A 21,232-nucleotide genomic window follows, 5' to 3' on the forward strand; every position below is an offset into this window, starting at 1 on the left:
GTCGAGATTGACACCTAGAGATGCGCGGGATTATTGAAAGGGCTGTTGAGCCAGGCGAGAGGAAGATTCGCGTTAATAACCGAGACGTTATTCGCTCACCGACGCGCTCCTCCTCCTTTAAGTTTTCGTCAGCGGGAAGGTTCACGCCGGGCCGTCGTTCGCTTGCATACCTTGGAACGCATCCAGCTTTCGTAACCTTCCCCTTTATCTCCTACGCTATTCGCATCGTTGAGATCATCTGCTCCCTCGTGAACTCGTTTAGAGCTGCGACTTCTCGCGGTTAACGCAATCTCACTCGCCTCTTTATAGGACACATTCTTCTCGAGAAAGGGAGAAGAACCGTGTATTGCATTTGACAAAAATTTGTATCACCTTCTCTGCTAGAGAGCAGCCACTTTTTTTATTCGGCGGAATGGCGGCGTTGCATAACCGAGCAATTTGTTAGTAGATGAATAATAATAGCGAGAGACGTACAGAAAGTTCGTGAAATTATCGTTGACCTCTCGGAATGAAAATTGCAGAGGCTCGATATTCGCGAAGAATTTTAAGAGGGGGATGAAAGAACGGTTTTTTCTCTCTCTCCGGCGTAACATCGACGCAACTCGCTCGTTAAGCGGGAGTTACCGTTGAATCGCTGCGGGAAATAATAAAAGAGGGATACAAATCTTTTTAAAGCGGACGCAGACGTTAATTGGACATCCACGTAATTACTGTTTATTCCCGCGCATCAAGCGCTTTATACGATCGCATAATTGCTCGTTAGAACACAATGCATCTGCTTTTAGCGCGGCGTGCGTTATTTCGTTATCACGCGCGTGTATAATGTATCGCCGGAGCGAGAAGTTCCGGATTTAAATCGGTCCCTCATTCGGCCTAACGATCAAATATTTTTATCGATTACAACAGCATAATTAATTATTCGGGCTGGCTGGCCTGCTGCTGCCGGTATCCGAACGATATCGCTCGAGTGAAAAATGGATCGCCCGATAATATCGGGCATGCTCTCGTCATTTATCTCGGCCGGTTCATTTACTCGACGCCGCTAAAAAATAGCGAACTTTAAGCCGATATTGACCCAACCCGCCGCCGAGAGACCGAGCCGCGCGAAAAGGACACACCATAAACCGTGAAGATTACTCCTTCAATATTCATGCACCGCCGTCATTACCATAGAACCAGTCGCCTGACTCTCCCCCGGGAAGGCGGTAGGCCCCGAATAATTTATTCCAACATCGGCACTCGCGAAAATAAATCGTAAACGAGCGAACGAACCGACCTCGATGAATGGTCGAGCGCATGGACGATTTTCAGGTATAAAACCAATGATCAATCGTCGAACGAATCTCGCGGGATAAGTTTTCTCTTCGAAAATATTTTTCATTGCGCCATTAATAAGCGTATTATTTGCACCAAGGGGGGAAGCGTAGCTCTGAAAAATCGAAAGTGCGAGCAAATAGTAAAAAAAGACTTTAGCGTCTCATTCTCTTCTACGAACGATCTGATTCTCGTCGCGCGAGATCGCCGTTTCCGAGCGATGTCCAAGTTATTTCCGTGCAATCGGTGATCGAGCGGTCGTTCCTCTCGACCGTCGCAGATCTCGTTATCGGCGAGAGAGAGAGAGAGAGAGCTCGCGCTGAGTCGCGTTTATCAGAGAACCGAAGAACAGCCCCGGGCTTAGATAGAGGAGCGCTCCGAAACGAAGTAAATTGTTAAGGAGGGAGAAGAGAAAGGAGAAGAGGAATGCCATTACTCCGCCCGCGAAGCCGAACTCGGCGAGAGGGAAGAAGGCGTCGGTCGGGCCAGAGAGAAGAAAGTGGATTTTAATACCGCTTATTTTATTCATGCTTATAACCCCGCTTTCGCCCGCCAAGGATTTTCATAATAACGGGCTTGTCCTTCTCACTCTGTCTTCCTCCCTCCACTGCGTTATAGACGAAGGATAGTCGAGCTTACGGCGAGCTCGTGCGTCGTGTGCGACGCGATCGACGATATCGCGAGTCGTGAAGATTTCGTATTCTCGGCGCTACTGTGGCTGAAGTAGTTGATGTCGCCATCATGGTCTTCGCGGAAGGACCGAGAGATGCGGCGTCACGTACGTCTTATAGAATTGCGCTACTTCAAAGTAGTTTGGGTTCGCGAGGTTTTACGACTGCCCGGAGAGCATTGTCTCTCCGCTATGTAAGTGTGCTCCCGCCCGGCTGAAAATCGAATTTGGCACGCCGACATTTCACTTCCGGCTCCCAACAAACGTTTGCGTCCCCGCGCAACTTTATTATGCGCGTCACACGCGAGGCACTCCGCAGCCACTTTCCGGCCGCGAACTTCCGATTTTTCTGCCCATAACTCGGCCGTGTAAACCTGAGCTTGCAGAATACGTAAGACGCTTCTTGACCCCGACGTCTCCTTTTTACGCGGCCGGAGCAGCAGAGGCGAACGTTAACTTCTTCCGTGAAAAGTTTTCCGCCACCACCCCCCCCCCTCTCTTTCTCTTTCTTTCTCTCCGTTTCGCGTTGCTCTAAAACAATTCACGAAGAAGGAGCGAAGAAGTTTCGCCCGGGCGCATACCAGACAGCGAGAGCGAGAAAGGGCGTAGAGGGGAGGGGGAGTATGAAGGGAAAGATGGGGTAGGAAATCGCAGACTTTAATAACGCGTTTCCGCCGGTACGTGAAATTCTTCTCGCGTTGAGGTACAATGCGGAAAATCGAGAACACCCCGCCGCGGAAAAGGGCGCACGAAACTCTCCTCGTAATTTACGGGGAAACGTGCCGGGAGTCGAAAACCGGGCAAATATCATTGCCCGCTTCTTTTTCCCCAGTGGTCCAGTTATAATCAAGGGTACCCTCACGAGGAACCAATTGAATTTGTCGGCAGCCACCTGCACTGTTCTCCCACCGCCGTTCCTCTCCCTCGCGCGAAGAACTAATTATTAGACCGCGGAGTTTCAGTTACACGTGCGCTCTGTTTGAACTTTTATTACCGAGCAACGGAAAACTAATTGGAACCGGCCGAACGATATGTTTATCTTAATTAAGCAAGCGAGAGCTTCCTCTTTGTCAGGCGTTTTATTTGCCGTCGAAACCACCATCACGATGTGAAAATTCTTCACAAGTTTCGGAGCTTTTCCCTGTTATAGATTACACAAAGAAATTCATAGTTACAATTTTCACGTGAAGAGACACCTATCTCGCGTTGCTTTTGACGCGCAACCTCATCGAAATTCACCGCCGCGTGTGCAAAACATTGAAAGAAATTATATTAGACAGAAAACGGAAGAAAAAGAGAAAATTATCCGCGTTAACATTTAAATCCGCGCTCGACGACGCGAGCACACCGAGGGGGAAAAGCGTTCCGGGACGAAATCTCGGGGATTGGATAATTTTTCGTGTCCACCTTCGCGTAAGCTCGGGGATACGTACTTACAATCTAAAGTACGTCAACGGGACAGAGACGGAGAGACAACGCGGGCGAAAGGAATAAGAGGGAGAGAGTCTGGCGGGGGAGGGTGGATGCAGCCGGCTGTAACGTAACCGAGTCTGGCGCCGTATTTGTCTTTGGGCGCAGCTATTTTCCCCGTGTCTCCCCTCTCTACATCTTCTCGTTCCTTCCTATCTTCCGGCATCGTTGCCGGAACGGTACATAGCGTTTCTGTTTTTACGCGCGAGTGTCATCGCGATTATCGCGTCAATCATCGCAGAAAGTTGAGCGATGATAAAGCGGCGAAACCGTCGTTGCGACAACGATCAAATTTAGCCGCTGGTGCAACAAAATTAGCGAATTATTCGTAGATAAAGCGAAAATAATTTTATTGCCAAGATAGAAAATATTCATGCTGAGTGAATTTATCTTTAGGACACGTTAATTTGCTATTAAAATAAAATACTGCTTTTTTTTACATTTACTAATGAAACTCAAATAGTATGAATTTATTTAACAGTGAATAAACCAGGTTTGCTCGAAGGAAACACAATTTCTGGTTCTTATAAAATAAATTCTTATAACCAGAAATTCTATGTGGTTCGTTCATTGTCAAATAAATTCAAGCAGTTTTCTTCCCGTGTATATAAGGTGAGAAATTATTTTTCGAAATAACAACCTCTCGACTAAAACTCGGTTTCTTAGTAATCGCCAGAAAAATGTTTAACACCAGGCTAATGAGCTTTAAAGCTAACACATTAATATCTCAGGGGAATTTTACTGCAATCGCTGAATTTATTAGTACTCTTAACGTTCTCACGATTACGAAAGTCACGTTGACGCAGAGACCACCTCCTCCCGACATAAACTCGAACAGCCAACTACAGGTGCTACCGAGAGATCGCGAGAAAAAGGTAATTGAAAGCGGTCTTTAGTAGGAGCTAGTATGGCAACGTTCGCGGCAAAAATTCTCGCAACTTCTCGCGCGTATCCCCTATTCTTTTCGGATTACCTCTCCCTACGGTTTCTTCGTGTCTCAATCTCCCGCGCAGCCTGTCAGCTGTTACCGGCGAACTTCCCCGACGGTGCTCGGCTATCGACGTCGACAAGACAGATGCGCGTGAAAACGTCGACGTTGATCGCTTAACCGATCACCACTAGCGACGCAAAACCTACTACCAAGCGAAGTGTTTGGTGATTTTAATTCAAAGGTGTGGGAGATAGAAAGTGAAGGGGAGGAGTATATTAGGAGCTTTTTGTCCCTCGCGCCTAAGTGCCGCTCGAACTTGGTTTCGCCGACGACGACGATGAAGAGGGCGAACTCGGCTCGGCCGTTTTATCGCGGCTCGCCGCTGAGCAAGCAGGGACTCCATCTCTCACGCAACTTCAGGATTTGATGCATGTGCCGCCGGAACATTTGTTCGATCCCCCTCGAGTTTCACCCGTGCTCTCTCTCTTCTCCGCTGGCGACCCGGCTTCTCTTCCTTTTCCTCGAATTCCTTCCTCCGCCGCGCGCTTCCTCGCCGAGGGTATTGGACCTTCCGTCTCCACAGTAGGCAGGTTTATTTTTATTCCATACGATTCATTCGATTGAACATGACTTGTGGTTACAGCCCCGGCGATATATTTCCGATATTACGGGACGACATTCCAACTCTCGTGGTCCCGCGAGTCTCTTGTATTCTTTGCCCATATCGCTCGTTCTCCCCGCTCTCGCCGCGGTAAAATACGTACGATCCTTTCTAGAATAATAGTGGCTTCCGGGGGATTCATGGGTGTACCACCCCCGCTTTCTCGCGCGCGGCTGGTTGCAGCAGCTGGTTCGATTTCAGAAATTAGCCCGCGGAATTCCCTTTGTCGAGAAGAAAGAGCAAGAAGACGAATGCTGCTGATCCACATACGGATGCGCCGCCCTTGTAACTTGTCTTAATTGCGAGCCTGAGTAATTACGGCGGAGCCGAGAATCCATTCTCGCGAGGGTGGCAGCCGATTGATTCTTAACGCGTCGGAAAGAGTTGCTTTGTTCTCGTGTTAATCGCCAGAGAAGTTTATCGCACTTTGATTGAGTTAGGAAAAACCTGCCTTGTAATTGATCCGACAAACCATTTTCTCAGGAATCCTTTTCAATTTTACCTGCATATTGATAGAAATACATCTGTAAAGTTACGAAAACCATTTGAAGGCTAAGATATTCGAAGATGACACTTTTTACACGATCTTTGAAATTCTGTTTTTAATTTCTCCTAATGTAGGATTTTTATGAAAATGCTACTGCGATATTAAAGACTAATATAAAGACATCAACAATTTCAGAATTTTTTACTATTTTGTTTTGAAGATATAGGAATTTATAGTACAATATATATATATATATATATATACATATACATATATATATATATATATCACTTTCTATTATGTGCACTTCTCTATTATCTCAACTGATATATAAATAAAGGATTAGTAAGAAAAATAGAAAATAAATAATATCTCAGATATGTAAAGAGAACTCTCTCCTTGAGAAAAGTTTACAGAAGCGATACTCATTGTTGTCAGTGCAACGTCAATTGGATAAATTTTCTTCCCACTCTTACATTTCGGAGATACTCGAGGTAATTGTTCCTCGAACTCATATGTGATAGCGATCGTCAGTGTTAAATTAGTGAAAGAGCGCGAGTTTCAGCGTAATCTGTGTAACATAGTAGTATGTAGAACGAAGTATTACGATTAACATCGCGCCTCGGCGCGAATAAACATAGCGCGCGACGTGTCCGACTTAACAAGTTCGCGATGGCCAATTTGAAGAAGTTAAAGTCTCGTTTAATGTTTGTCGCGGTTCCCGCGGCTGTGTCATTATTGCTGAAACAGCGACGCGACGCGGCAAAACGTAATAATTGCGCGGCCACGTTAATTCGTTTCCCTCCTCGCGCGAATAATTTTCTACGTAAATACGCGCATGCATAATAGCGCCTCTCTCTCTCTCTCTCTCTCTCCCCTAATTAACACGTTACACTGCCCTAACGCGTCGCTACACCCGAAATCGATATAGCGCGGCATTAATTCACGATAGTCCTTGATTAAATCACGATATCGCCAGTTACTGTCGACTTGGATGTCGCAACCAACCCTCCGTCGACGGCGTAAACACTTCGGCGTGGAAAATTCAGTTTGTCGCATTAGCTCCATTTTGTAACGTTATCGGAACATTGCGCGACTAACGACACCGCCGTAATAATTGCGCGCGGCACGGCATAACGATCTCAACGACGTTAATATCTTTTATCGCTTTCCCCGCAAAATGTTTCTCGCCGTTTATCTTTCGATTCAAATGAGGTCGCGCCCGGAAAAACATCGAGCGAAATTTATCAGACGTTTGTTCGCGATGAGGGAAAAAAGAGAAGAGGAATATAATACCGGCCCTGAAACCGGTCGTGTGAAACCGGAAAATAATCAAGGCAATACGATCGGATAATACGTCCTTTACTCTCAAAAGTGTAATCAATGTATTGTCATTGAAAAACAGTGAACTCAATAATAAGCACTATAATCGACAAAATCTCGCTAAAAGAATTCAGTTAATGTCCAGGGAAATATTACAGATTTTGCACAACACAATGAAATCCTAATTTCACTGGCCAATATTAGCCAGGTGTAAGACTATACATGGAAAAAAAAATCAGGAAATTCGGCAAATTTTGTGCTATCGTAGTAAATAAATGTTTCTTAAGCAACGTTCAATTTTTGAGGAAACGAACTTAGTGTTCAATGAACTTTTCTTCATAAAATGACTTCAACTCCTAAAATTGTGAACAGTACTTACACAATAAAAGCGTTTTACATTAAATTTTTGATATAACGCTCGTTAATTTAACATATCGTGTTTATGTCAATATTTTTCGTTGAATCAATATTCAACATATGTAAAAGTGTTAAATTCATTTTATACTTCAGTGTCGATTAACATATTATGGATATTAATTTTGTGTTAATTTATTATTCTCTTAAATGATTTTTCTCCGTGTAGGAGAAGCTAAGTGGAAGTATTTTCACTGAAAATCATTTGAGTACTCACTGATATCAGTGAAATATGTTTTAGTGATTTAATCACAAGCTGATTAAACTAGGATAAATCAGAAATTGATTATCACTGATTCATTTTTCGAGAATATTTTCTCATTGTGGTGGATATCGGAAACACTCGGCGGAACGTCTAAAATTTCCATTAATACCTGCTCCGTTCATTATGTCGGCCGACGGATTTTCACGAGACTCTGACGATGACCGGGCCGGAAGCTCGATAATTCGTTTCAGCTAACGCCCACGTCGTAAAGGCGGCTAATTAGGTAGCGCTGTGTCAGTGCTAATAAACGGATGCGTTGACACTAACACAATATACCGTCGTTGTGCGTCAGGGCCCGACCGGATAACTAACGGCATACCTGAATTATCCGTTAATGAATAACGATGTTGCGGGCAACCCCGATTCATTCGATTATTTGCGAGATTGGTAGTAGTTCGTGGCTCAAATTGGGGATTTCGGAAAGGTCTCACGCACCGGCCGTTAAATGGCGCAACTAAAGCCCGCGCTGATCCGATTTAATTCGCGACAGCTGGAGCGTGTCGCCGTTAAAGAATTATAATTAAAGCGCGCACTAGCCGAATAGCGATAATCGTCTTGGAAAGTTTAACGCTCGCGAGAATGCGTTTATGGCAGGTAACGATTCGACTCTCATCGTCTGGTCGCTTATTAATAAACGGTTTGCGCGCGTCGGCCGGTGGAAATACAATTTATGCCGGGGCTTAAAATCGCTCTCGCTTGCTGTTCACAGAGGATCAAATCGGAGCCTTCGCGTGTGCCTCCTCCCTCCTCTTGCTCCTTCTCTGCTCTGTTCCTGCAGAATTTATGCCGCGATGAAACGCTTTTGGAACAATCGATGCGTAAAAGATCTTTCGAATCGTTTCGGAATCGCTTCCTACGAGTCCGTGAGTGATACGAAAACATGAATATTCGGAATAAAATCGACAAATTACTCCTTCTAAAATTGATGCGAAATTTTTAAAGACGACGACGTGTGAAAATGATACGAGCAGATCGATGAACAAATATCACGCGTAATGATCGAGAAAATTGTGATAGTCAAAAATTTGCTGTTAAATTTAACACATGTATACTTTAAAAAAGAGGACCTATCTATTACCCTATTTTCTATCTAATGACTGGACAAATTGATTATTTAGCTAGTCACGTGACTGGCTAAAAAAAACTTATTTAGTCATTACTATCCAGCTACTAGTCTTGAAATCTAATCTGCTACACACATTTCTGCTCGGAATGTTAAAAATTAACACAAAACCAGCATCCTCAATATGCAATCGACACTGAAATATAAAATGTATTATTTTAACACTTACACATGTTTTGCATATCGACTCAACACAAAATATATCGAGGTAACATAAACATAACATATTCAATTAACACAGCAATTTTAACCCTTAGCTGACACACGGGGTTAAAAGTACCCCAGAGTGTTTTTGAACGCAAATTTTTCATAGTTGCGCGCCAAATTTGGTTCTGTGGCGTCACCTAGTATTAGTCGAGGCTTGACCCAATATTGATAAATAAAACAATTATACACATTTTTTCTCGCTGGGGTCCAAAATACCCCCTATAGCGCATACGTTATTATTTTGACGTGTGTCAGCTAAGGGTTAACAAAGGCCGATTTTAATACAACAAATTTTTTACTGTATATTATCCTATGATAACGACTTTCTATTGCGTTTTATATTTATATAATGCTGAAATATTGCGGCGAATATAATTTTTAACCATCTTTTTTTTCTGTTGTTGTAGAACAAGGACAAAATACTAGCAAGAAGAAGACGACATTTTCGAGGCTCCTGCGAGGGTTAAAAACTCACAGAAAAGAGAAACAAGGACAGACCCAAGGCTCTCCCAGGCACGGCCGCGCAAGGATGGGCGTACCTCAAAGAGTGAGTGCGCATGCACAATAATACTAGAAATCCCAGAGACTATCCATCAACGATAATCATATATCGTCGAGCCAATCGTTGAATTTCGCGAAAACCTTTACACCTCTTTTGCTTTTTTGTCTCTTCTTTATTCAATTTATTTTCCACTATTATTTCCTGTTTTCGTAGATTCTCGCATTATTGGTTTATGATTTTGCTTGCGCTGCATTTGTGCCCAAAACGCTAATCCAATGTTCAATGGATACGCGCTCTCTCTCTCTCTCTCTCTCACGGTAGTTCCAACTTGCGCGATTTTCGAAATTTCCCAGAGCGAACACGATTCTTTTTATCTTCTTTTTTATCCTCCCTCTCTGTCTCTCTTTCGTCAGCATACATTTGTCATACCGTACACGCGTGTTCCGGGGAAAGCGGCAAACGAGATGAAATTACGTTTCGCATCAGCGTTGCGTCAGTTTTGATCACCGCGCGAGCGCGTTGGCGGGCGGACGAATACGTTTCAAAGGGTATCCGTAAAGAAGCTTGTCAGAGACGCGCACACGAGACGGGTATTTAATACTGCTTTGTGGGTCCCATTTGTATTTCCGCGGACGTGGAACGCTTTCCGCGTAAATCTATGCCGCGTAATTGCGTTACCGTTTCGCCGCGCGTTATTATCGCAGTGTGCGCGCGCTTGCGCTTTCGACGAGCAAATATTAAACTTTGCACGCACTTTGGCGAGAACACGCGGAGCAATTCCTGTCTTCCGTTCGCGTTTTTATTAACCACGTTCAGCAGCGAACTGTCGCGCGAGACCGACGGAAGTTGCGTGCGTTTTTCGGACAACGCGTCGTTCTGAAAAGTCATCACGACGTTTTTAACACGAATTGCACCCTTCTTCGATGTTCGGCTATATTATCCGCGTTAATGGCGATCCATTTTTCCTCTATTAAGCCGAATTAGCACTTGGTGATGCGTAAACGGGACGAGAAATGTCTGCCAACTTCCGAAACGTGTCCTAACGCTGCGGCTCGGAAATAATGACGTTTAGGGTGAGATTTTTGAAATTCTACGACACTAATTTTTCCTGATATGCAGCGAAAACATTAGGAAGAGCATTGAAATTTCCTTCAAACAACATTAACTCAAGTAAATATCTATTTATACAAAGGAAATATATCATATCATATATTTCTACTTTTAATAAATACTTGCCAAGGAATATTAGAGGAGTATTTTTCACTTGAATCGAGTAAATATTACTTGAACGGTAGCACTTTTTGGTTCGGTGCGTGAAGACTCGCGTATCGTTACGACTCTATTGGTCTATCGTCGACTTGGAAATGATCCTTATTCTAAGTCAGCTCATTAACTACGCGGAGAACTCGAGGAAGATTCACCGACGAAATTAGCAAAACAGTCGTTCAGTTCGTGATTTTATTCTTATGGAAATTGATATTGAAAGCATAGCACTCGGATACCAATTACAGTACACACGTATGCACGCGTTGCGCGGAGAAATTACAATAAATAATCCAATAACGATTAAAGCAACTTGCACGAATTTATTAACCGGCATCTCCGGTGATTTATAAATCGCACATCTCTGTGTATTAATTTGTAACCGCGTATTCAACGGACACAACGGCGCGCTTCATTTTTATTTGCCGAGAAACACCCGCACCGCATTAATCCGAGCAATGAAGATCGCGGGTAGGTACAACCGCGGCTCGTTTATTTCCCTGGCGTGCTCTCATGTTTCAAACGGACGAAACGTTTTCCATCGAATTCCGTGAAAATGTATCCAATTAAAAAACTGCCGTTAATCGTTTTGCGCGATTCTACACGATGTAACGATTATCGATTCAACGTAATACTCTCCCTCTTCCTCCTCTCGTTATCCCCGAGCAGCTCCCTCTACATCTCGCCGATCCGATCGATCTCGGTAAACCCCAAAAGCGGCAACAAATCGCAATTAACAAGTATTCACGTAATACACCCTCCCACGAAAACAACTCCATTATTCGACCACAGGGTAGCGCGCTTTTCTCATCCGAAAAATTCTCTCCTTGTCCGGTCGGTGGAAGAACAGCGCCGTTCGCTCGTAATAAGCCGCGATTGTCGTCACGGCGAGTCGCAAAGGCTCGAATGGCTCGTCCCGAGCGATTGTCGCGCCCACGCTATTATAATAAACGACGAGACGCGTTCCTCCTGGAGAATAACTGTAGCCGCCCGGAAGAAAGAGAGGGACCTCCGTAAGCGCTGAAGAAATCAAGATTTCCCATGTGTCGCCAATTTGTTAACTTCCGTCGTCGACTCGACGGTGTCCCGCGTGGCCCACCCGTCGTGGCGCATCTAATTTTATCCGTGGATTAGTCGACCGTTATATATATGCACGTGATATTCCGAGATATCGCGAAATAAGCTCGGGGACCGCGAGGAAAAGAGGAAAGACGCGTAAATTCGAATGAAATTTTAGCCCGGCGGATTAGGGGACCCGTTACTTCTAATGTCGGGCCGCGGCGCACGATTATCGCGATTAAATTATGGTCGCCGTGATCGATTTCGAATCTCAGCCCGAGATTCTCGGGGCGACGCAACGCAATGAAACAACGCGGATGAACGTATGGTCAGTCACATGAAGGTTGCAACAGGACGGTCAACTCTTGACCGTCAGCTAATTACGGGGTATCGAAAAATCGGGCCAAAAAGTCGGAGCTTTTAATCAAGCATAAGTAAATTAAATGAACGTAGATAAGTAAGTAAAATCTTTATTCATTATTACGCCAAGTTCAAACAATCAACATAATTTTCTGTTGTGTTTTAATATAAATAATCATTAGTTTATATATAAAATTGGATTGGTAAATTTTTGGATTGGTAATTTTTGAAATAAAATTAAAAGAACAATCAACATCACACAAAATATGTGATTAGGTGTTTAGAAAATTAAATAATTTCAATAAAAGAAACTAAGATTTGCTTAATTAAATAGAAACTAAACTATTCAAGGGAACGTCGGATGCCTTTAGGTACTCGTACGCGGTAAGGATTTTTCTTATCCGATGCCTATTGACGACGGCCGCAGATTAAGGGGATTAATTCATTTTAATACAATTTATTATTAAATTTTATATTATTTATTTTTCGTTAAGTGAACAATTGGGATAGATGGCGTCCAGTTTAGTTCCTTCGAGACGCCTCTAATGAGAGCCAAAAATGTCCCGCGAAAATCGGGACGGTTGTTTAACGTAATTACTTGCTTCTTATAAATTTTGGAACGTATCCCGTGTCTAATAAGGGAATACGTTTTTTTAGTCATTCTCAGGAGATCATTTTCTCATTTTTTCAAGATGCATTGCGAAATTCATCGGAGAAAAAGTGTTGCAGCCGTTTTGTGACTGACTATACACCGGCGACTCGCGCAGCGACAATTTTTATTTTTAAGCGCGACGCCGAGTGTGGTCGTGCAGTTTTTAGTGCGTTAGTTTTGCGCCACTTTCCTGAAAATTCGGCGATTTTCGGTGTACGGTCGCGTAAACGTACGCTTCCTAGGACGCGTGATTTCAGTAAGTAAATTTCCGAGGCAAACAGAGCTTAAAATTATAAACCAGAGGCGAGTATCGGATGAAAAGTTTTCCGTAAATGAGCATTTCGCCGTGTGGCTCGCGCCACACGTCGCCAACGTCGCCTTGTATGTATCAACGGCAAACAAACCGAGGGTTGGTTGCGCGTGTGATATCTGTATGCGTATTCCGTGCATGACGGCCTATAACACTGTGTGTTTGTGTGTGTGCACGTGTCTACATCCGTGCATAATGCGGGCTGCCAGCGTGCGATGCGATTCCCACGCTTGGTTGAAAGTATACGCGCGCCTACCGTCCATGTGGTCATTCCAAAAATTAGAGCATGGAACGCATCTTCGAACGTAGCACCGTTAGCACATTGATCCGTACAGCAAATATGCTCACGTAAAAATGAGCATTTACACGCAGCGATGAAATTTCCGAGCGATACTTCGAATTCTCATACCGGCGCGGGAGAGAGAAAGCACTAAGAAATAAGTCAAGAAATAAACTTTACGTTCTTTTTTTACACCCGCGTTGTAGGAGAGGAACGTCGCCGGGAATTCGCGAAACTTTCGCAATATCGTATGAGAATGTTTATGTTTATCGCCTAGACGCGAAAGAAGCGGAGAAGTGAGTGGATGATTAATTAGATAGTTTTCTCCTGAAGTTTTCTAAAATCCCCCCCCCCCCCCNCCCCCCCCCCTTTTTTTCGTTCGGTTCATAGTAGAGAATGAGCGAAGCATTTTCAAGTTAAATATCTGCACGGCGCGCCCGGTTGTGTTTAGTGCAACTTTCCAGAAACTTTCATCGCTAGGAAGATTCTCACGGCCCAGTATTTTCCTAGCCGAGATATAAATGTAGATGGACACTCAACAAGTGAAAGCTCTCCTGCTCTCTCGACTGAACGCGTAAGTTATTACGTGACAAATTAACTGCTGCCTTTGAGTGAAACGAGTTATTCATGGGACGTCGGCACGGAAAGAACCATGCAAATGCCAAGCAATCTACACGTTGAAAAATCTACATAAAGTTTCGAGAGATTAAGTGTTCATTGGCGAACGGAGGATGATCAAAACGTTATCTTTAACGAGTTCATTTACAGCTCGCGCCAAAAATCCCGATTTGCGCTCAGCGGTTGTATCTCTCGCGCGTCAAACATCTTAAAATATAGTTATTTGCAAGGAAATATGTAATAATTTTCCTTCGATTATTATATATTTCAGATGAGTTTACACATCCACACAGGTAATTGTACACCATCAAGAGAGGACTTTAGGGCCTGAAAACATAGTAGTATATCGGTGGTTTTTCTTCAAGCCGATCTTCACAGATATTCACGCGACGGGATCTTGCGCGGCGTTCAAATAAGCGCGAAATTGATAAAGGTCAATGGGTCCTTATTCACGCAACCGAGAATTCAAGAAGAGCAATTTCGTCGCTCCCTCTTTCCTACCGCGGCCGAGCGTACAACAGGTACATCGGACGGATGTATGCGCGGACCCACCTCTGAAAAAGCCGGAACGTCGATAGCACTCGGAATGAAATTTCCTCGAGAGCTCTCGGCGGAGCCGCGCGCTCTCGAGGAGCAGCGATCTACTCGGAGTCACATCTCGCTCTCTTCGCGGCCACCACACGAAACTAGCAGACTCGTCCGCTCGCTCTCTCCTTCCTTCAGCACGGCCGATAACCGAGACGAAAGAAAACGCAGTGAGGACGTCATCATCCACCGTGACGAAAATTGAATTACGCCGGCCGTAAGGAGACTGCGGCTTTCCACTGCGATTTTAGAGATGACGGAGGTGACGAAGGAGATCGGCCGAGAGAGCTCCTCAGAAAACGTTTCGGCGGGAGATCATCTGACTTGGTCAGCCATCGCTGCAGCGGGGAGAGGTCGGCCTCTCCATTTGACATGCGGACGGGGCTTTGATCATCTCACTTGCCGCGGCTTTCCTCTCGGCATGAAACGTCGCAGCGAGCTGCGAGGAAAGAGAGGGCCCATATCACTACCAACTACGACTATATGATGAGAGTCAGCCGACGAGTTACCGTCGAAGGATGCGATTCCGCCAGGTGGAATATCGCGGTCTGTCAACGACCGTTCGCGCACCGTTTGCGCATCGTCGTCCTACGCGACCGCATCGCGTCATTCGTCTTGTTTGGGCCTGACTGCTGTCAGTAGCGCGTTCCCAGATGGGAATCTAATGGTGTATTCACCGCGAACGCTCGCGTGACCGCACGCCGTGTCGGGGTTGATAGGTCGTTCTGACGACCGCCGGAAACTTCGAGCATCTATCGCGCGACGTTTACCCGGGCTTGCAGCTCGGGAGGTGCTTTCCAATCTCCTTTCGATTGAAATAGAGCGCTTCGTTGCACGACGGCTGCTGGAAAACTTCCGTCCTTTGTTTCTATTTGCACCAAGTGCGAGCAACCATTAAAATGCCGCGGTATCCTTCACTCGAGCGTAAAATCTTGTCATTGCAAATTGTTCATCACGATTGTCGAGGTTGTATAGAATTGAAAGATCTGGTAGACATTAGGGAAAGAAGGACGATCTTAAAGTTTGTGGATTTCTCCCCACTTTCGTACTGACGTAAAAATGATGATCGATATTTTTCTGATTAACTAAAGCCTTGCCTATTATCTGCATAAACCTAAAAATTTACAATTAGAATTTTGTTTCATACATTTATATATATTGCAATTATTTTCTTTCTCATAATTTTTTGAGAACGCATCAATTTCGCCATCTTACCTTCTTTCTCCTATGCGTGAAAATCTTCTATAGAAAGAATGCAATTTTAATAGCACAACCAGAGCACATGATATCCATGAAATCTCGTGTACCTTCGAAATGTTTTATTACGAAGATGCAATCTGTTTCGGCAAGAATATTCAATCAAGACCTAAGAAGATTGATACGTGTAATCCTTCGGAAGGGCGCGCCCACGAAAAAGAAATTGAAATGACAATCAGACAGCGTAGAAAGAAGTTTGACGAGACCCCGTCAGAAGTTTCAGGAACCGTTATTAAAGACTCGCGCGTGAGAGTATCCCGCCGTATCATCCGGGAGAAATCCGACGTTAGATCTGGCAAGAATTAATATGCTCTTCGTGATTGACGTGAACATAAATCCAACCTGGTAGTCTGGTCACGTTTCAGGAGATTGCATTTCAGGCTTGTGTGTGTATATATATATATATATGTATATAATACGTAAGTTGCCGCGTTCCGTTCGATCGAACAATATTTCCGAAAAAAAAAAACGAGGAAAAAGAAATAAAAACGAAGACGAAGCGAAGATAAGCCGGCAACGGAAATAACGTCGTGTGCGCTTTCCGCGATCGTAATGTTTTCGATAAACGCGTTAAACGCGCAAAAATACGCGAAATACATCCGCGATAAAATCTAGATCAGCGAAATTGCATTCGCACCGCCCCAACTTCGTCGACACATCGCGTTCTTAAACTTGTAACGAACGAACAGTCACGTTTTCGTACGTAAGCTTTTCCCGCTACTTGGAGAATTCACCTCGAGTATCTTTGAGATTCGTCCCATCCGCGCGGGGATACAACCACGATGACGGCCGTGGCGCGTATTGCGAATACGCGTGTGCTATCGCGTCGCGCGATTCACATTTCCGCGTCTCTCTCTCGCTCGCTCCCTATTAACCCAGTTGTGATGTCATCGTATCCGCGACGTTGAAAATCGCGCCATCAAAATACGCCCGCGGGTTATTACTGCGGAAGCGGGCCGCATTAACGAAAATACGTTCGGTACATCGCAAATTCGTGAAATAGCGCTCGGAGCTGAGGCGGATGACAACGGCGCTCGCTTCTCCTCCGAGATCTACATCGAAATACGGAATATTACATATTATCGAGATTTGCCACTGTGCGCTTTGTAAGAGGAAAGACAGCGGGATGCGCTTTTTTATTTTATCACGAAGTGAATAGCGCCGCGCTACGTGAACATGCCGCGATATACAAAGACCGCCAGCAACAAAAGCATGTAAATTTAAAGTGGTTTAGAGGGAATTGAGAGAAAGAGAGAGAGGGGAGGGAGGAGTGAAGGAGAGAGAAAGGAAGGGAGACCTGTGGTTACTTCAGCTACTTCCTGTAGGGGAAGAGACCCGAATATCGTCCCCTCTTTCGTAAACGCCTAATACATAGAGTGATTCACGGTTGGGTCGGAAAACTTTCAAGCACGTACTGTTATATATTCGGGAATATATGCTACCGATATCAATTACTCATCTACCCCGTGGTTTGGTCTAATATCGTTCCGCTACGAAGATGCGAGTGAAAAATGACCATTAGTATCACAGCCGTTAAAAAAGAAAAGCAACGACGAAGGAAAAATTAAGGTAACTGTAGCATAAAATGAGTTTTTTAAGAATTCGTGGGGATTTGCACTATGTATAGGCTTAAATATGGACCAATTATTGATGTAATTATGCAAATAATTGACCATTCGGAAGCTAAAATATAGAGATATTATATAAAAGTTTCAGGATTTTTGATCATATTGTTTTGAAGAGATAGTCATAGGAAATTTACAATTTATAATATCCGCAATATATATTTATGTATCATTTTCTATTATACAAGCATATCTATTAGCTCAATTGTTACATATTAATAAATAGAATAATAATAAGAAAGATAAAAAATAAATAATATCTCCGTGTTTGTAATATTGTGTGTAATTTGTTTTAATTTCGCCGAAAATTAACATTTATTATTTAGGTAGTTAAATAAAGTTATAGGAAAGTTTTTTTTTTTTCAATAAATAATAAACTATAAAAGTCCCTTAATATCTTAAAAAATCTGGCACTCTGTGACACAACTATCTTAAAAAAAATCTGACGATTTGAGAATCTGAAAATATCTGATAATCGCTCTCAATGAAAAGACAAAGCATGAAAGCGCGTTATTCGTTTGCTCCTTTAATTTACAACGTGGACAAGTTTTTTGCCTTTTCAGAATCTTTACGATACGCAAAATAAACGAAACAGTTTCTTCGCGCTTAGATGGCGAACGCGTTAAAAATTCCCTCTAAGAATACGGACGGGGATCAAAGCGAGAGAGAAAGAGAACGAAATCGTAAATGGGATAATTATTCGCGGCGAAGCCTGTAAACATTCGACGGAAGAAGGCTCCCAAACGTAAATAAGACGAACCACCTCGCTTTATATGCTAATACTAAGGCCGGTAGGGGCGTGAAATACAGTCAGCTGTTAACCTCGTGACCCTAGCTATTGCGTGAAGCAGGTATTTCCTTTGCGACGACGACAACGGCGTCGTCGTTCGAATAAAGATAGGATTAAACCGAACATTAAAGAGGAATCGCTACATTCACGGGGCAAGGTATGCGTCTTTCTGCTATGTTGGCCCAGTAGATGCGCCCTATTGAGCAAATTATATGGAAAAAATCTCAGTTTGTGTAATCAAACATCAGATTAAAAAACGAGAAAACAATATTATTATTATCATGTAAGAAGATAATGTGTATCATTTCAACCAAAATTTGCCCCAAATTGTAAAAGTAACTACTACAAGTGATGTTAGATTATCTTTTATTCTTTATTAAGGTTGAATTAATTTTATTTATTTATTAATTTACGAACTTTTGTATTGTTTTTACAAGTTTCAATTTTGTTTACATTTTTGCCATATATTTTCATCAATACTGTGTTTAAATTTCGCGTTAATTTTTGGAACAAAATTTCTACTATCCTCCTACCATTATGGTACGCCTTTTCTGTTTACACGATGACTGTCAAAATGCATCACCTACGCGATGACAGTCGAAGTAAGCAAAAACTCACATCGAGACAGCCAAGCGCAGTATCGTGCGGAAGAGAGGCTCCAGCATTTCGATACATTCGAGTTATTCGGTAGCACATATTTTTCAGAAGGAGAACAAAATCGACCGAACGCGTCACGTCAGCTCTCTAAGGGGACAAAAACCGCTCGCGCTCGGCGGTGCGCATCTCCGGCTGTAATGAAGACCTTCGGCAAGCAAAGTAGCGGCTATAATGCAACGCGCGTGTCGATAAACTTAGCGAACTCTCGCAGCCACGTACGGGAGATATACTTCCGCTCCCGCCTGCAGCGAACCAATCCACTCTCACCGGCGCGGCGGTGGCCAGACATCCTAATTTAATTTCGGACATGCATCGTCGCTCACGGCGGTGGCTCGAAAAGTCGCGTCACGGCGCGGCCCGGCGGAGCATGCGATGAATCCTCTTAAGGGCGGATCGCTCGCGATTTTTTCGGGGAATACATATTCGGCGAACGTTCCATTTCTTCCTGAGCGTGAAACTGTGTAGCGCCATTAGAATGAAAAATATATATCCGTTGTGTTCTCCCTTTGACAATGGCGCTCTCTCCATCCCTCTGACCTTTTCCTCCGCCTGGGTCCGCTACTTACCAACGGTATCGTCGGGTCATACCTGTGCACGTTAGCCAACTGGAATCATATTAGCCGGCCGCGTTAAGGCTGATTTTCCCCGAAGTGTCCTGCAGGCAACGAAGGGAAAAGAAGTTCAGCTAATTACACGATCGATTTCCAAGTCGATTTTTCTCCTCGCGACGATTCGTTCTTTCTGCATACGATATAGCCGGCTGTTCGCGCGGAACGTTCGACCTACATAGATAGCTAGGAAGTTCGTATCGACCTCGGAAGTCGAAGCGTTTTATAGCATTGCATTGCGCGCAACGGGAGGCAGTTCGAAAAACTTACGGGCGCAGTTAAGTAGATCTACGACAGCCCGGGGTTAACCGGTAATGCATCTCGGGCACACTCCCTTCCTCCGTCCCCGTTTGAATTAGCCTCGGGGATAAAAGAGGGGCGATCGCGTTTCCATAAGCAAATCCTCGGGAAATTTCAAAGTCCGCGACGGAGAGTTTGAATATCGCTCGGCAGTGCGCATAGTTGGGAGGTTGCCTGATGAATTAACCCGTATTCTCTACCTCTTAAATGATTCGACCGATACTTAGTGAGTCTCTTAACGACGGACTACCAAACAAATGACTTCACAAGTAATCGCTAGGAGCGGAGATATCAAGAGAATCATAATACCATGTTATTTTCTTGTTTTTCCGTGTAAGCATCAGTCATGTGTTAAAAAATTCATCACAGTTCGGTGCTCATTCAAGCTGTCGGCGATATTAACATAACCGCGAAGAATATCCTTTCAGCTAGCCGGAGAATAGAATCGGTCACACTATAAACTACAAATCCCTGCCTCTTATCGTCTCTCGGCGATACTTCATAATCGCTCCACGTCGCGCCCGGATCTGCCTTTTCCGCGTTCCTCAACAGATTAACGCTATCGACACGATTTATTTCGTCCGGCGGCGCGACGGCCACGTTTCGGGAATCGATCACTACTCGGCCCCCAAGGCGACGTTTTTCGATCGTAAAGCGAAATTGTTTAACCGGCAGGTACGTGCCGCCGCCGTCGTAGCGCGGCGTAGTCCGCCCATCAGCATCCGACCGCCCTGGGGAGCGCCATCCGAGCGATAGTGCTTTACGCGACTTTATGGTCGTAATGCAATCTTGCGTTATCGGTGGCCCGCAACCGGCCAATAAAGCCAACAAACGCGCGCGCGGACGCCACGACGATCTTATCGCCGGCTGGCTGAGCCCGCCATCTCCCCCCATTTCCAGGACGATCGTATTCCTGGGAGGTGCCGGAAGCGCGGCCCATACGGCCCGCGGGCAATGCATTTCAATGCGCCTCTCTCCGGTCCGTTCGCGCGTACCTAAGTGATTCCGGATTGGCGCGCTAATGACTGTTTCATATTCATTGGCCGCGGTAGCACCCCGTCTAATTCACTTCCCCGCGCCGCCCTTATAGTTTCTTCATCTTCGCGCGCTCTTTGCGTCGACTGGCTAATTAACGATCGCGTCAAATATTCTATCTTGCGACGTATCGGTATCGGCGGTTTTATCCCTAGTGTTAATTTTCCTTATTCGTATTGAATCTTATTACTGAGAGAAATTATACCTCTTTTCGGCCTTATATTTCTTTTTTATTTTAAAAATGGCAGTAGCAATATAGTCTCGGGAAAAAAAACCCCGTATTTTTCACGCGCATTTCTTCGGTTTCTTCCTAAAGGGTTAAAAAAATCCCGGTTAAAACCCGTTTTTTTTTCTTCAGATATTTTCAAGCGCCAACTAGAAGTTGATTAATGAAGAATTAGTTTTAAAATAAAATTAAAAACACAACCCGAATTATCATATAATGATTTAGAATTATAACATATGA

At 44.2% G+C, this 21,232-nt stretch overlaps 1 protein-coding gene across 5 annotated transcripts in view; it reads left to right on the forward strand.

Annotated features, from left to right (window-relative positions):
• Positions 1–21,232, forward strand: part of LOC106749846 (SAM and SH3 domain-containing protein 1-like) — a 335,009-nt gene that overhangs the window by 270,032 nt on the left and 43,745 nt on the right. For all 5 annotated transcript variants that reach the window (XR_001374885.1, XM_014629705.1, XM_014629704.1 and 2 more), the window contains one exon: positions 9,273–9,412. Coding sequence is in view for 4 of the 5 variants with exons in the window: in XM_014629705.1 (XP_014485191.1) it covers positions 9,273–9,412 (140 nt within the window). In the remaining variant the exon portion in view is untranslated. The remainder of the gene's footprint in view (positions 1–9,272; positions 9,413–21,232) is intronic.

The sequence above is a fragment of the Dinoponera quadriceps genome, unplaced genomic scaffold, assembly GCF_001313825.1.
Source record: "Dinoponera quadriceps isolate SergipeBrazil2010 unplaced genomic scaffold, ASM131382v1 scaffold4498, whole genome shotgun sequence".
NCBI classification, from domain to species: Eukaryota; Metazoa; Arthropoda; class Insecta; order Hymenoptera; family Formicidae; genus Dinoponera; species Dinoponera quadriceps.